The sequence below is a fragment of the Mastigoproctus giganteus genome, chromosome 13 (assembly GCF_048544385.1).
Source record: "Mastigoproctus giganteus isolate SK-2022 chromosome 13, ASM4854438v1, whole genome shotgun sequence".
In the NCBI taxonomy this organism is placed as follows: domain Eukaryota; kingdom Metazoa; phylum Arthropoda; class Arachnida; order Uropygi; family Thelyphonidae; genus Mastigoproctus; species Mastigoproctus giganteus.
Genome location: NC_143587.1, coordinates 163,518,807 through 163,535,750, shown reverse-complemented (window position 1 = coordinate 163,535,750; position 16,944 = coordinate 163,518,807). Strand labels below are relative to the sequence as shown.

The following is a 16,944-nucleotide window of genomic DNA, read 5'->3' as shown; positions in this document are numbered from 1 at the left end:
GGGATATAACTTAAGGATTTAATTTTTGTTTTGAATTTTATTGAATTAAATCGGAATCATGACTCTGACCAGAGCAGCAAAGCAAAAGGCTCAAGCTAATGGGAGTGCTGTGGTTCAGGGGAGAACTGAGGGGGGCAGTTGCCCTCTGAATCACAGTCTATTAAAATGCACTGTTTGCTTGATGTTTGCGGAGCAGTCGGGTACGGGACATGATACTGCCAAGGGGGATGTCTTTGTGTGTGCACGATGTAAGGAGTGCAAGGAAATCAGGCGACAACTCAGCGTTGTTATGGGCCTTTATGAGAGCTTGAAGGACAGGGTGGATGCCCTCGAAGGAAATAAATTGAGGGGCCCATCAAGCTCTCAGCTGCCCACATCAACGCCAGAGCTTGCACTTGGTCATCAGGCAACACAGAAGCAGCCCCCTAGGCAGAATGCGCTGGTCCCACAGGAACTAGTAGTTGTTGGTGACTCTATTGTCAGGGAAACGGGGAACATCCTTTGTAAAAAGGATAGGTGGAATAGGACCAGGGTATGTCTGCCAGGGGCAAAGGTTGATGACGTTGTAGAACGGATATCATCTTTTAAGGGCACAAAAGGTGATATAGTTGTACACGTTGGCACTAATGATATTAAGAGTAGGAGACCGGCGGAATTACTTAGCAAGTACAGGTCACTGTTGAAAAAAAGCCGTGAATTAGGGTTGAACTTGAAAGTGTCTGCAATTCTGCCCAGACACGATAGGAGGGAGTATATGATGAGAGCCTTGTCGATCAATTCGGCCCTGGAGGGATTGTGCAAGGCTCAAGGGGTAGAATTTTTTTCAGCCTGGACTGTACTTGTTAACAGGAGAGATTGCTTCTACAGGGATGGGATACACTTAAATAGAAAGGGTGCAAGAATTTTTGCTGATGCTGTCGAGGCAGTGTTAGGTGGGTCGGAAAACTGCTAGTTGGGGGGGATACAAGGACTAATAGATTAACAGTAGCCAGTGGCAGAGGTGGAAGTGATTCTTGCACTGCTTCTATTGAAATGAGCAGAAGTCTGAAAAACAGGATGCAGGATATTTCAGAGACTGCTGGTAGTCATTGCGGTACAAGTAAACACATGGGTTGTGTTAGGGTAGCTAAGAATAGAAACAGGTGCATGTATACCTGCGTGTACACCAATGCTAGGAGTTTGGTAAATAAATTTGATGAATTTGAGGTATTGCTCAAAACATCAAAGGCAGATATTGTTGGGATATCAGAGACGTGGTGTCACACAGATATAAGTAATGCGGAACTGGAATTTGGGGAATACAATGTGTATAGAAAGGATAGACAGGGGAGGAGGGGTTATGCTATTAATTAAGAAACACATAAAGTCCAAGGAAGTGAAGCCAGTCGACATCGATGGACAGGGCAGCGTCGAGTCAGTTTGGTGTGACATAAGCATAGGGAAATCAAAATTGAGAGTGCTATAGGCCTAATGACTCTGATGAGTATAATAAGATATTGTACAGGGAAATAGAGTGGGCCAGTAAATCAGAGAGTCTTATAATGGGGGACTTTAATTTCCCAGATATTGACTGGAATTTGTGGGTTGGTCACTCGCACACTAGCAAGGCTTTTGTGGATTTATTGGATGATTGTTTTCTACATCAGCATGTTCGTGAGGCAACGAGAGGGAGCAATACTCTTGATCTGATTATCAGTAGTGATTCCTCATGCATTAAGAACCTGCAGATAAATGAACCACTAGGTGGCAGTGATCACAGTGTGTTGAAGTGGGATTTACTCAAGGAGGTAACTACCATCAGAGGTAAAGGGAAGGGTTTTTGTTTTCGTAAAGGCGACTATGATGGTCTGAGACAGTATTTAAATTCTATACAGTGGGACCAACTGATGATGTTACCAACAGCAAACTCAAAATGGGAAGCATTCAAGGAACTAATCTTGGAGGCTACCAGGCTTTACATACCAACTAAGAAATATTGTTCAAGGTTTAGGCCTAAATGGTTGTCAGATGAACTAATGAGACATGTGGCAGAGAAGAAAAATGCATGGGATACATACAAATTAATGGGTGACATGGAAGCCTATGATAGATATAAGTTGGTCTGTAACCAAGTCACAAAGGAGATTAGGCAGGCAAAGGCAGACTATGAAAAATCCTTGGCAAAGGATGCAAAGAAAAACAGAAAAGAGTTCTTTACATACTAGAACTCGAAAAGGAAAGGGATGAATCAGATTGGTCCACTGGATATTGATGGTTCAACAGTTGAGGATCCTGCTCAGGTGGCTAACAATCTAAACGAGTATTTTGCATCTACATTCACGCATGAGGAGTTATTCAGGAAGGAGAATGATGTAGGTAAAGTAAACATTGGCAGTGAGCTGGATGATTTTGTAATAACTGAGAGGAAAGTGGAGGAGAGATTGTTGGGGATAAACATAAAAAAGGCACCTGGGGTGGATGGGATCTATCCAGTTATATTAAAGGAGGCAGCAAAGGAAGTAAGCAAACCCTTAGCCATAATTATGAGAGCTTCCTTGGACTCAGGGGAGGTACCTATGGACTGGAGATGTGCAAATGTGACCCCAATTCACAAAGGAGGTTCAAAGGCTGACACAAGTAATTATAGACCTGTTAGTTTAACTTCTGTTCCAGGTAAATTAATGGAGGCACTGGTTAAAGAAGCACTGCAGGATCATCTAGACAAGAATTCAGTTATAGCTCAGACGCAGCATGGTTTTGTTAAGGGCAGGTCTTGCCTGACCAATTTGATTGGATACTATGATGTAGTCACAAAAGAACTGGATGCAGGGAATAACTTTGATATTATATATTTGGATCTTAGAAAGGCTTTTGATACTGTTGCACATGGAAGACTGCTGCACAAATTGGAGCAGTGTGGCATTGGAGGCAAATTGCTGCTATGGATAACGGGATGGTTGAGTGGCAGAAGACAGAGAGTGGTAATCAATGGACACTGCTCAACGTGGACTAATGTTATTAGTGGAGTTCCTCAAGGTTCAGTGTTGGGTCCGTTGTTGTTTTCGGTGTTTATGAATGATATTGATGATGGGATATCAAGTTTAATGTCCAAGTTTGCAGATGATACAAAGGTTGGCAGGGTCGTTAAGGACAATACTGACGCTATGCTGCTGCAACAGGATCTGGACAGGTTGAACAGATGGGCTGAGAGGTGGCAAATGAGGTTTAACATCGACAAATGTAAAGTGCTGCATATGGGAAACAGTAACCCCAGAGCAACGTATCAACTCTGCGGTACTACACTGACAGTGGTGGAGAATGAAAAGGACCTGGGGGTAATTGTGCAGGCAGATATGAAGTTCTCTGAGCAGTGCAGACGAGCTGCAAGAGTAGCTCATGGTGTCTTGTCAATGATATACAGGAATTTTTCTAGCAGGGATAAGGAGGTGATTATTCCATTGTATAAGGCAATGGTAAGGCCACATCTTGAGTACTGTATACAGGTCTGGAGGCCTCATTTCAAGAAGGATGTAGAGCTGCTGGAACGGGTACAGAGAAGGGCAACAAGATTAGTAAATGGAACAAAGGGTTGCTCTTACGAAGAAAGGCTTAAGTTTTGCAAATTACAGAGTCTGGAGAGGTGATCTGATAGAGGTGTATAAGGCTTTGAATGGTTTGAGCATGCTCAATGCCAATGGGATTCTTCATCTTTCTCAGAATAATCAACTCAGAGGGCATAAATTCAAATTGAGGAAGGACGGATGTCGGATAGATGTGCGGAAATTTGCCTTTGGCCAGCGGGTGGTTGGTTGGTGGAACCGACTTCCATCACTGGTTGTTGAAGTTGATAGCCTAAACAAATTTAAAGCTCAACTGGACAGGTATTTCGAACGAACGGAGGGGTGAAATGGGAGTGGGTTTTTTTTTTTTTTTGTTTTTTTTGGCTGATGCTGAATAAGCTTGCTTTCTTGCATCATATGCCTCTGCTAATGCTAATGCTAATGCTAATGGTAGTAACCCCTAGAAATGTGGGGTGTTAATAGTGTATCTCTGCCTTTGTGGTGTTGTTTATTCAGTTGCTACATGCGCGCAGCTTTGTTTATGCGTATCAAGCGTGCCTCCTCGTTTTGTAATTGCGCTTTATTCCCTAAAAATGAGTAAAATACTTAATTAAAAGGTGTGAAAAGGAAGCGTCCTGGTGAAGACACTGCAGATTCAGAGAGAAAAAGAAAAGCAATTATCGATAAACAGAGGCGGACTGGGTCAAAAATTCTTACCCGGGGAAATTTATAGTGGCCTCATACTATGGTTTATGGCCAAAATCACACCGGCCCACCGGGGTTTCCCCGGTAAGGCTTATGGCCAGTCCGCCTCTGTCGATAGAGAAAAAATATGAAATTGTGAAACGCTTTGAGCGAAATGAAAGACCATGTGATATTGCACGTGCTACAGGCCTAAATGAAGCAACGGCGAAAAGCACATGACAATTGCAAACTTGACAGGTTGAAAATTGAAAAGGGCTCAATTGTAAAGGGCTTAAAAATTTTAGAAAACATAGACTCCAACGAAGAACGCGTTATAGCTACAAAGCAAGGAATAAAAAAAATTATTAGCTTGCTACGAAGAAATTCTGCGTGAAAAAAAGAAGGCGCTGTGTCGTCAGACGAATTTGTTAGATTTTATGAAGCCATCGACATCGAAATAACTTTTTAACGTAAGTCATTTGTTTTTTTAATACATATTTTTTATTAATATGTATACAGAACTGCAATTTTATTAATATTTTTCTTCTAAACTAGTGTTTTTGTTAGTCCTTGGTCCCAATTGAGCAAAATTTATATGTATTTATATGCAAAGTTGTACCCGACTTACGCGAATTCGACTTACGCGATTTTCGTCGGACCCACCTATCGCGTAACTTCGGGGTATTACTGTACTACTACTCCAGTATTAGCAATTTTAAATCCAACTTGGCAACTTCAGCTGTAGCTTTGCAAACTTTATCATATATAGTTAATAACTCAATAATGTGATTTAGAAAAAAGGAAACTTTAAAGTAAACAAAAAGTTCCTTTCCTCTGGAGAAGGAAAGGAATTTTGTGTTCATTTGCACAATCTGTAAGTCATAAATCGTTTTATTAAAAATAAAATAATAAATAAATATTTTTCTTGGGAAGTGGTATAAGTATAGTGGCCATTAATCTTGTTACCTCCAATTTGCAGACCACCTGCTTTTTAATTTCACTGCTGCTCACACACTTAACAACCCCACCTATTAGGAAGACATGACAGTAGAAGTAATTTGAATGAAGTCCATATCATTCCCATATAGCACCACTGTTTCTTGTTTCTTTTTTTTTTTTTTTTTTTAAATTTCCTATCTTATGAGTAAGCTATTTATCCATGGTTCAGCTACTCAGCTGCACTGTTGTGTGGTATAGTGTTCAGTAATGTTTATTACTGAACACTATACCACATGTTCGAACTGAGCATGTTCGAGAGGCAACCAGAGAAAGTAACACTCTTGATCTGGTTATCAGCAGTGATCATTCGTGTATTAAGAATTTGCAGATAAAGGAACCACTAGGTGGCAGTGATCACAGTGTGCTGAAGTGGGATTTACTCAAAGAGGTAACTACCGTCAGGGGTAAAGGAAAGGGTTTTTGCTTCCGTAAAGGGGAGTACAGTGGTCTCAGACAGTTTTTAAATTCTGTACAGTGGGATCAACTGACGATGTTACAAACAGTAAATTCTAAGTGGGAAGCATTCAAAGAATTAATCGTGGAAGCTACTAGACTTTATATACCGATTAAGAAATATCGTTCAAGGTTTAGGCCTAAATGGTTATCAAATGAACTAATGAGACTCGTGACAGAGAAGAAAAATGCATGGGATGCATATAAATTATCAGGCGACGCAGAAGCCTGTAGCAGATATAAGCTAGTCTGTAATCAGGTCACAAAGGAGGTTCGGCAGGCAAAGGCGGATTACGAGAAATCTTTGGCAAAAGATGCTAAGAAAAACAGCAAGGATTTCTTTACTTATATAAACTCTAAAAGGAAGGGGATGAATATGATTGGACCACTTGACATCGATGGTTCGACTGTTGATGATCCTGCTCAGATAGCAAACAAACTGAATGAGTATTTTGCATCTACATTCACACGTGAGGAATTATTACAATTTGAAAATGGAAGAAGGTTATCAAATTGTAGCAGTGTGCTTAATGATTTTGTAATAACTGAGAGCAAAGTGGAGGAGAAATTGTTGAAGTTAAACATAAGAAAGGCACCTGGGGTGGATGGGATCTATCCAGTTATTTTAAAGGAGGCGGCAAAGCAACTAAGCAAACCCTTAGCCATAATTATGAGAGCATCCTTGGACTCAGGGGAGGTTCCCACGGACTGGAGATGTGCAAATGTGTCCCCAATTCACAAAGGTGGATCGAAGGGTGACACGAGTAATTACAGACCAGTTAGTTTAACTTCTGTTCCGGGTAAAATAATGGAGTCGCTGGTTAAAGATGCATTGCAGGATCATCTAGACAAGACTGCAGCGATAACTCAAACACAGCATGGGTTTGTTAAGGGAAAGTCTTGTCTGACAAATTTGATTGGTTATTATGATGTGGTCACAAAGGAACTGGATGCAAAAAATAATTTTGATATCATATACTTGGATTTCAGGAAAGCTTTTGACACTGTTGCGCATGGAAGACTACTGTACAAATTGGAGCAGAATGGTATTAAGGGTAAGTTGCTACAATGGATAAAAGGATGGTTAAGTGGGAGAAGACAGAGGGTGGTAATCAATGGGTGCTGCTCTTCGTGGACTAATGTTATTAGTGGAGTCCCACAGGGTTCGGTGTTGGGTCCACTGTTGTTTTGTGTATTTATCAATGATATTGATGAAGGTATATCAGGCTTAATGTCGAAGTTTGCAGATGACACAAAGGTTGGCAGGGTTGTTAATGACAGTAATGGCAGTGTGCTACTGCAACAGGATCTAGATAATTTGGGCAGATGGGCTAAGAAGTGGCAACTGAAGTTCAACCTTGACAAATGCAAAGTACTGCATATGGGTAGAAATAACCCCAGAGAAACGTACCAACTGTGTGGTACTACACTTAAGGTGGTAGAAAATGAAAAAGACCTGGGAGTAATTGTGCAGTCAGATATGAAGTTTTCTGAGCAGTGCAGACAGGCTGCTAGGGCGGGTCATGGGTTTTTGTCAATGATATATAGGAATTTTGCTAGCAGGGAAAAGGAGGTGATTGTCCCTCTGTATAAGGCAATGGTCAGGCCACGCCTTGAGTACTGCGTACAGGTCTGGAGGCCTCATTTTAGGAAGGATGTAGATTTGCTTGAGCGTGTACAGAGAAGAGCAACACGATTGGTAAGGGGAATGAAGGGATTCTCTTACCAAGAGAGGCTTAAGTTCTGCAAATTGCAGTGGCTGGAGACTAGGCACCTGCGCGGTGATCTGATTGAGGTCTATAAGGCCTTGAATGGGTTGAGCACGCTGAATTCTGATGGGATCCTTCCACTTGTTCAGATTACCAACCTACGGGGACATAAGTTCAAATTAAGAAAGGACAGATGTAGAATAGATGTGCGGAAATTTGCCTTTAGCCAGCGGGTGGTTAATTGCTGGAACAAACTTCCATCTGTCGTTGTAGAAGTTGATAGGTTAAATAAATTTAAGGAGGAACTGGACAGGCATTTGGAGGGAATGGTGTGATTTTTTTTTTTTTTTTTTTTTTTTGGCTGATGCTGCATAAGCTCCTACACTTGCTTTCTTGCATCATGTGCCACTACTACTACTACTATGATTAATTATTCTTCTGTCTTAGATGATTAGACATTTTTAACTAATCAGAAGGCAAAAATCATGTTAACCGTTATGATGGCCAGGCTTATTTGTATTTTTCAAATAATTAAGTGCCTTGTGAGATTTTAAAACAGAAAATGAAGTATTATGCTTACCAGGAGCTAATGTTGATATTGAATGAATATTTTTATAATGAATAAAATTTTGACCATTGAAATCACACAATTAAAGTGGAATGGTAAAAAATGGTTAACTTTCTATTTTTCTTACATTTTCTATTTACAAAATTGAGTCACCTAATTATAATGTGGCTATGTTATAACCAAGTGTCCTTGGTTATAACATAGTTTGGTAATCACTCATGCTTATGTTAAAATATCTGTTTAGCATAAGCATGAGTGATTACAATTTAGTCTGGGTATTTACAAAAATAAATTAAAACTAATATAAATCTTTACCTTGTCCGAATACTTTTTAATGCCACAGAAGTGCTAGCATGACAGTTTTTAATTCTATGTCCTTCATCACAAATGACTAGATCTGGTCCTGGATTAACAATAGCCATATAGATCTCTGAAAGAGACAAAATGAGAGTAAGATGTACTCTGATAGTGAGTTATGCAAGAGCTGCCTTTAAATTAACATAAGGTATATTTACATAGTTCTTTAGATTTATTATAAAAACAGTGTTAGTTATAATAAGAAACACTGATGGCTATACTAACAAAAAATTATGATGGTATATAGCAGGGGTTGGCCAACAAGTCAATCCCGGCATTAATTTCGGTAGATCATGACAAATTTTAAACACATGTAGTTCTCGACTTTATGAGTTAATCTGTTCCTAGTGCACGCTCATAAAGCAAAAACTCATAAAGCGGGAATTTATTTCCTAAAGACATAAGGTTAAAAATAGAGGTCACGTTCTCAACAATGAAATTAGTTAGCTAATTAGTTTATGTTTAAACAATGACTGATTTATCTAAAGAAATGAAAACGTTGCATGTAAAATCAAGCAAATTATAATAATAGAGAAATTATTTGACTTACAAATGTTAAAGAATGTTTATTCTTCTTCATCATCGACTAAATGCACACTCGTTGATCATTCATTATTGGCTCGGCACTCGTTGGTTTGTTGCACAAGGAATTGTCTTCTTCAGAAATGTTTCAAGAGGCATTTGTTTCCAAGATAATCTTCTCTTTTTAATTATAAATTTCACGATTGCATGCATAAGCATTTTTTAACGGCACACACACAAATTGCAACTAACACAATTCGCATAGAATAACAAGTATATGAAGCTTAGAAAAAGGAATGAAGAGAAGATTCTGAAAATTTATTTGTTTTTTATATGATTGAAGATTTCAATAAAGGGGAAACATATTTCACCATAATAATGCAAAAAACCACACAATTCCAGCTATCGGCATTTTTGCAAATGCAAGAAGATCGAGCTTACTACCCATTTATAACTGCTTGCAGTAACAGAAAAGCCCAATACACCAGAAAGAGCAAAATTGTTTTTATTGTTTTATGATCGTTACCTCCAGAAATGTGCTTTAGAAAAATATCACAAAGACGTTTAAAATTGATTCCTATAACGGAACATATGATAACGATGAGAGTGTAGTGCATTTTATTGATTTAAATTGGTAACTAATACAATTTTAATCATGCTCACGACCTTTTTAAATGGCCTTAAGGTCACACGCTCGTGACGTTAAAAATGACATTTTAGAGAGTAAATTTCAACTTCTGAGATCTTGAAACGAATTACAAAAAACAATGTGTTAGTGGGTTCACATTACAATATTTTAAAGATACAATGGTGTCTCTGGAACTGATTAATATCATAAAGCGGGGTACACTGTATCGTATAGCTATGCATGTGGTTTGGAATGCAGTATTTATGAATGTTTAACATTCATTTTTTGTAATTAATGTTCAATTTTGTTGATACGTTGGGGGAAAAAACTCATAAACCCGGGAACTCATAAAGCGAGAACTATCTGTATATATAAAAAATAGATTAGTCAAAATCTAAATATTATTATTATGCACCCCACTGCATACGCTTATTACAAATCCGTTGAACCACTTGACTACTCTTGTAGCCTACCGCTACAAGAGTAGTCTAATTTTTAGGCTTGTCTAGTGGAAATTCGCGCAGTTACATTGTGGAAAGCATAGTGTATGTGTCGAATTCTTATATTGGCTTACTTAATATTAATAACTGGACAGTACTTATACATTAATTTAAAACCCTTTGATTTAAACTGAATACTACGAAAAAGAGTAAACCGTATCATTTTCATCAAGAGTGGGAACTAGAACACTTTTTTGTAATGATAAAAGAAAAATGTTGTTGTTTGATTTGCAATGCTTCTGTGGCTATACCCAAAAAAGGAAATTTAGAAAGGTACTTCAATGCACTCCATGGTAAATAGCAATCAGATTTCCCACCTAATAGTGATGTTAGAAAAAATAAATTAAAAGAACTTAAATCCAGATCAGCACAACAAAATTTCTTCATGACATCTAATTTACAATCTAAAGCAGTAACTGTAGCATCATTTAAAGTGAGTCATCTTCTTGCAAAAAAATGCAAACCATTTTCTGACGGTCAATTCATCAAAGACTTATTTTTAGAAATAACACATTCTCTTTTTGAATATTTTTAAGAACAAAAATGAAATTAAAAGTGCTCTTCAAGACCTGCAATTATCTCGAAATACTGTGAGGCAATGCATTGAAAAAATTAATGAACAATTGCATGCTCATATTGCTAACTGTGTCCTTTTCTTTACAACTGGATGAACCTACAGACGTCAGTGATACAGCTCAATTGCTCGTTTTTGTTCGTATAGTTTTCGATGATTCTGCCACCAGAGAACTGCTGGGTATGGTTTTGTTAAAAGAAAGAACTAGAGGTCTTGATATATTTAAAGCATTCAAAAATTTTATTAAAAATATTAAATTACTACTGTTTAAGCTTGTATCAATAACAACAGATGGAGCTAAAGCAATAACGGGGCATCTTAACAGATTCATTGCATTGTGCCAAAAGGAAGATGAATTCCCAGATTTTTTGAGCTTCCACTGTATCATCCACCAAGCGTTAGCCAGCAAAAGATTAAATACGTAAAGTTTTATGGACATAGCTTTCAAAATCGTGAATTCCATCAAAGAACAATCTCTTCAAAGGAGACTTTTCAAAATGCAACTTGATGAAAATGAACCAGATCTGTTGTGCGGTGGCTGAGTCAGAGTAAGTTTCTACGGAGATTTTGAAATTTGCCGAATAAAATTAAAAAAACTGTTGATAAAAAGGGAGATGTTATCAGCAGCTACAAGATGCAGAGTGGTTGTGTGATCTGGCTTTTTTGGCAGATTTTACCAGTAAATTAAGTGATCTAATTTTGGAATTACAAGGAAAAAATAAAAATGTGGGTGACACAATTAGCAGTATTTCTGCATATAAATATCAATTTTTGTCAATGGCTAAGGATCTCAAAGGAAAAAAATTCAATCATTTTGCAAATATGAGGGGATTTCAAAACGTTCATACCCTGACCTAGATAAAACATCAGTAAGAAGATGCCATTTTTAATATAAGTTGTCTACATATTCAATAACTAATATGTGAAATTTCATTCGTGTAGGTGGAGCCCAGAATCTGAGAAAGGATGCTACAGTTGACAAAGTGGAGTATCGAGCAGTGATCAAGTTCCTGCATTTGCAGGCCAAGAAAGCTCAGGAAATTGACGAAGAAATGAAAGCTGTGTATGGGCAGAATTGTCCATCCTGTGACACTATAAAAGAGTGGAAACTGGAGTTCCAGTGAGGTCGTACAAGTCTTTGACGAGCTGAGAGAAGGAAGAAGGCCACCAACATCTGCAGACAGTGAGATGGTTGCAAAGGTTGAGCAGCTGGTGCTGAGTGACAGACGTGTGACAATTCATTTCATCGTAAATGCAGTGGGAATTATTTATGGCATTTTACATGACCATCTGCACATGTATAAGGTCTCTGTATGATGGATTCCAAGAGTGCTGATGCCTTTGCAGAAGAAATGTTGAATGCAATGTTCTCGCCAACTGTTGGATTTGTGTAATGTGGATGTTGAGAACTTTTTTGATCAGTAAGTGATAAATGATGAACGTAGCAGGAATTCATCAATGAAGTAGAATCGTGGTTTCAGGCAAAAAGTGCGGACTTCTATAATGAAGACAAAAACCTGATCCATAGATGGGAGAAGTGTGTTACTATACATGGAAGGCACATAGAAAAGGATTAAAGTTCCTGTGAAGTTTCACCTTTCTTGGGCTATTATTTCTAGGTATGGGTACATTTTGATACCTCCTCGTATGCTAGATCATTTGCAAAAATATCCTGTTTTTGAATTTAATAGTGAGAAATATGTTTATGAAATTGAGAAAGTTGTGGATGATTTTGAAACCAGGTTCAGTGATTTTAAAACAATTGAAGACATTGCTCAATATATTTCTTATCCATTAATGTCAACTTAGACACAAAAATAATTGCAGAAAAAAATTGCTGAGATTTTTCACGTGGAGAAAATATTACTTGAAAATGAAATTATCACATTGCGAAACAATACCTTCCTAAAAGCCAGATCATCAGAAATATATTTGCCTAGAAAAGTACCGAAACGTGAAAAAAATGTTTTATTGTTTTAAATTCCTGTTTCGGTTCCACATATTTATATGATTTTTGTATTTGAAACAAACAAAGATGAAGACTCGCTCTTTTAGCATTAGCATTAGTAGAGGCATTTGATGCAAGAAAGCAAGCTTATGCAGCATCAGCCAAAAAAAAAAAAAAAAAAAAAAACCACTTCCACTTCACCCCTCTGTTCATTCAAAATACCTGTCCAGCTGAGCCTTAAACTTATTTAGGCTATCAACCTCCACCACAAGGGATGGAAGTCTGTTCCACCAACCAACCACCCGCTGGCTAAAGGCAAATTTCCGCAAGTCTATCCTACATCTGTCTTTCCTCAATTTGAATTTATGCCCTCTCAGGTGATTTTTCTGAGCTAGAGGAAGAATCCCATCAGCATTGAGCATGCTTAAACCATTCAAGGCTTTATACACCTCTATCAGATCACCTCGCTGGTGGCTAGTCTCCAGACACTGTAATTTGCAAAACTTAAGCCTTTCTTCGTAAGAGCACCCCTTTGTTCCACTCACTAATCTTGTTGCCCTTCTCTGTACTCGTTCCAGCAGCTCTACATCCTTCTTGAAATGAGGCCTCCAGACCTGTATACAGTACTCTAGGTATGGCCTGACCATTGCCTTATACAATGGAATAATCACCTCCTTATCCCTGCTGGAAAAATTCCTGTATATCATTGACAATACTCCATGAGCTACTCTTGCAGCCCATCTGCACTGCTCAGAGAACTTCATATCTGCCTGCACAACCACCCCCAAGTCCCTTTCATTCTCTACCACTGTCAGTATAGTACCACAGAGTTGATACGTTGCTCTGGGGTTGCTGTTTCCCATGTGTAGTACTTTACATTTGTCAATGTTAAACTTCATTTGCCACCTCTCAGCCCATCTGCTCAACCTTTCCAGATCCTGTTGCAGCAGCATAGTGTCAGTAGTGTCCTTGAGAACCCTGCAAACCTTTGTATCGTCTGCAAACTTGGACATTAAGCCCGATATACCATCATCAATATCATTTATAAATACAGAAAACAATAATGGACCCAACACTGAGCCCTGAGGGACTCCACTAATAACATCAGTCCACGATGAGCAGTGTCCATTGATTACCACTCTCTGTCCTCTCCCCCTCAACCACTCCTTTATCCATAGCAGCAATTTGCCTCCAATGTCACACTGCTCCAATTTGTGTAGCAGTCTTCCATGTGCAACAGTATCAAAAGCCTTTCTAAGATCCAAGTATATAATATCAAAGTTATTCCCTGCATCCAGTTCTTTTGTGACTGCATCATAGTATCCAATCAAGTTGGTCAGGCAAGACTTCCCCTTAACAAAACCATGCTGTGTCTGAGCTATAACTGAAGTCTTGTCTAAATGATCCTGCAGTGCTTCTTTAACCAGTGCCTCCATTAATTTTCCTGGAACAGAAGTTAAGCTCACAGGTCTATAATTACTTGTGTCAGCCTTTGATCCTCCTTTGTGAATTGGGGTCACATTTGCACATTTCCAGTCTATGGGTACCTCCCCTGAATCCAAGGAAGTTCTCATAATTATGGCTAAGGGTTTGCTTACTTCCTTTGCTGCCTCCTTTAATATAACTGGATAGATCCCATCCACCCCAGGTGCCTTTCTTGTGTTTATCTTCAACAGTTTCTCCTCCACTTTACTCCCAGTTATTTCAAGATTCTGTAGCTTACTGCTAGAGTTGAATACACCTCTGGCATTCCCCTTGCTGAATAACTCCTCATGTGTGAATGTCGATGCAAAATATTAATTTAGTTTGTTAGCTACCTGAGCAGGATCATCAACAGTTGACCCATCAATATCAAGTGGACCAATCTGATTCATCCCCTTCCTTCTAGAGTTTACATAAGTAAAGAACTCTTTCTGTTTTTCTTTGCATCCCTTGCCAAGGATTTCTCGTAATCTGCCTTCGCCTGCCTAACCTCCTTTGTAACTTGGTTGCATATCAACTTGTATCTATCATAGGCTTCTGTGTCGTGTGTTAATTTGTAAGTATCCCATGCATTTTTCTTCTCTGCCATATGCCTCATTAGTTCATCTGACATCCATTTTGGCCTAAACCTTGAACAATATTTCTTAGTTGGTATGTAAAGCCTAGTAGCTTCCAAGATAAGTTCTTTGAATGCTTCCCATTTTGAATTTGCTGTTGGTAACATCATCAGTTGGTCCCACTGTATAGAATTTAAATACTGTCTCAGTCCATCGTAGTCGCCTTTACGGAAGCAATAACCCTTCCCTTTACCCCTAATGGTAGTTACCTCTTTGAGTAAATCCCACTTCAGCACACTGTGATCACTGCCACCTAGTGGTTCATTTATCTGGAGATTCTTAATGCATGAAGAATCACTGCTGATAATCAAATCAACAGTATTACTCCCTCTAGTTGCCTCCCGAACATGCTGATGTAGAAAACAATCATCCAATAAATCCACAAAAGCCCTGCTAGTGTGTGAGTAACCAGCCCCCAAATTCCAGTCAATATCTGGGAAATTAAAATCTCCCATTATAAGACTCTCTGATTTACTGGCCCACTCTATTTCCCTGTACAGTTCCTTATTATTCTCATCAGAGTCATTAGGCCTATAGCACACTCCTACTCTCAATTTTGATCTCCCAATGTTTATGTCACACCAAACTGACTCAACACTGCACTGTCCGGCGATGTCGACTGGCTTCACTTCCTTGGTTTTTATGTGTTTCTTAACTAATAGCATAACCCCTCCCCCCTTCCTATCCTGTCTATCCTTTCTGTAGACGTTGTACTCCCCAAATTGCAGTTCTGCATTCCTTATATCTGTGTGACACCACGTCTCTGATATCCCAACAATATCTGCCTTCGATGTTTTGAGCAATACCTCAAATTCATCAAATTTATTTACTAAACTCCTAGCATTGGTGTACACGCAAGTATACCTGCACCTGTTTCTATTCTATTCTTAGCTACCCTAACACAACCCATGTGTTTACTTGTACCGCAATGGCTCCCAGCAGTCTCTGAAATACCATGCATCTTGTTTTTCAGGCTTCTGCTCATTCTAATAGAAGCAGTGCAAGAATCTCTTTCACCTCTGCCAGTGGCTACTGTCAATCTATTGGTCTTTGTCTCGCCCCAAGCTAGCAGTTTTCCGACCCACCTAACACTGCCTCGATAGCATCAGCAAATATTCTTGCACCCTTTCTATTTAAGTGTATCCCATCCCTGTAGAAGCAATCTCTCCTGTTAACAAGTACAGTCCAGGCTGAAAAAAATTCTACCCCTTGAGCCTTGCACAATCTTTCCAGGGCCGAATTGATCGACAAGGCTCTCATCATATACTCCCTCCTATCGTGTCTGGGCAGAATTGCAGACACTTTCAAATTCAACCCTAATTCTCGGCTTTTGTTCAACAGTGACCTGTACTTGTTAAGTAATTCTGCAGGTCTCCTACTCTTAATATTATTAGTGCCAACGTGTACAACTAAATCACCTTTTGTGCCCTTAAAACATGATATTCGCTCTACAACGTCATCAACTTTTGCCCCTGGCAGACATACCCTGGTCCTGTTCCAACCAGTGTTTCTTTAACCAGTGCTGAAGTCAAGCACTTTAACCAGTGCTGATATCAAAATTATTCTTTGCATCCAGTTCCTTTGTAACCACATCATAGAATCCAATCAAATTGTTCAGACAAGACTTCCCCTTAACAAACCCATGCTATATCCAAGCTATAACTGAAGTCTTGTCAAGATGACCCTGCAGTGTTTCTTTAACCAGTGCCTCCATTAATTTCCCTGGAACAGAAATTAAACTAACATTTCTTTGCATCCTATGCCAAAGATCTCTCATAATCTGCATTTACCTGCCTAACCTCCTTTGTGACTTGGTTACAGAGCAGCTTATATATATCATAGGCTTCCGTGTCACCTCTTAATTTATATGTATCCCATGCATTTTTCTTCTCTGCCACATGTCTCATTAGTTCATCTGACATCCATTTTGGCAATATTTCTTAGTTGGTATGTAAAGCCTAGTAGATTCCAAGATTAATTCTTTGAATGCTTCCCATTTTGAAATTTGCTGTTGGTCCCACCGTATAGAATTTAAATACTGTCTCAGACCACTGGAGTCACCTTTACGAAAGCAAAAACCCTTCCCTTTACCACTGATGGTAGTTACCTCTGAGTAAATCCCACTTCAGCACGCTGTGATCACTGCCACCCAGTGGTTCCTTTATCTGCACATTCTTAATGCATGAAGAATCTCTACTGATAATCAGATCAAGAGTATTACTCTCTCTAGGTGCCTCCTGAACATGCTGCTAGAAAACAATCATCCAATAAATCCGCAAAAGCCTTGCTTGTGTGTGTGTGTGAGTGACCAACCTATAATTTGCAGTCAATATCTGAGAAATTAAAATGCAACTTTATAAGACA

At 38.9% G+C, this 16,944-nt stretch overlaps 1 protein-coding gene across 2 annotated transcripts in view; it reads right to left on the bottom strand.

Annotated features, from left to right (window-relative positions):
* The window catches only part of LOC150076569 (helicase ARIP4), a 566,013-nt gene that overhangs the window by 264,016 nt on the left and 285,053 nt on the right, over positions 1 to 16,944 (bottom strand). For both annotated transcript variants that reach the window (XM_090388127.1, XM_090388128.1), the window contains one exon: positions 8,268 to 8,382. In XM_090388127.1, coding sequence (XP_090244253.1) covers positions 8,268 to 8,382 — 115 coding nt within the window. The remainder of the gene's footprint in view (positions 1 to 8,267; positions 8,383 to 16,944) is intronic.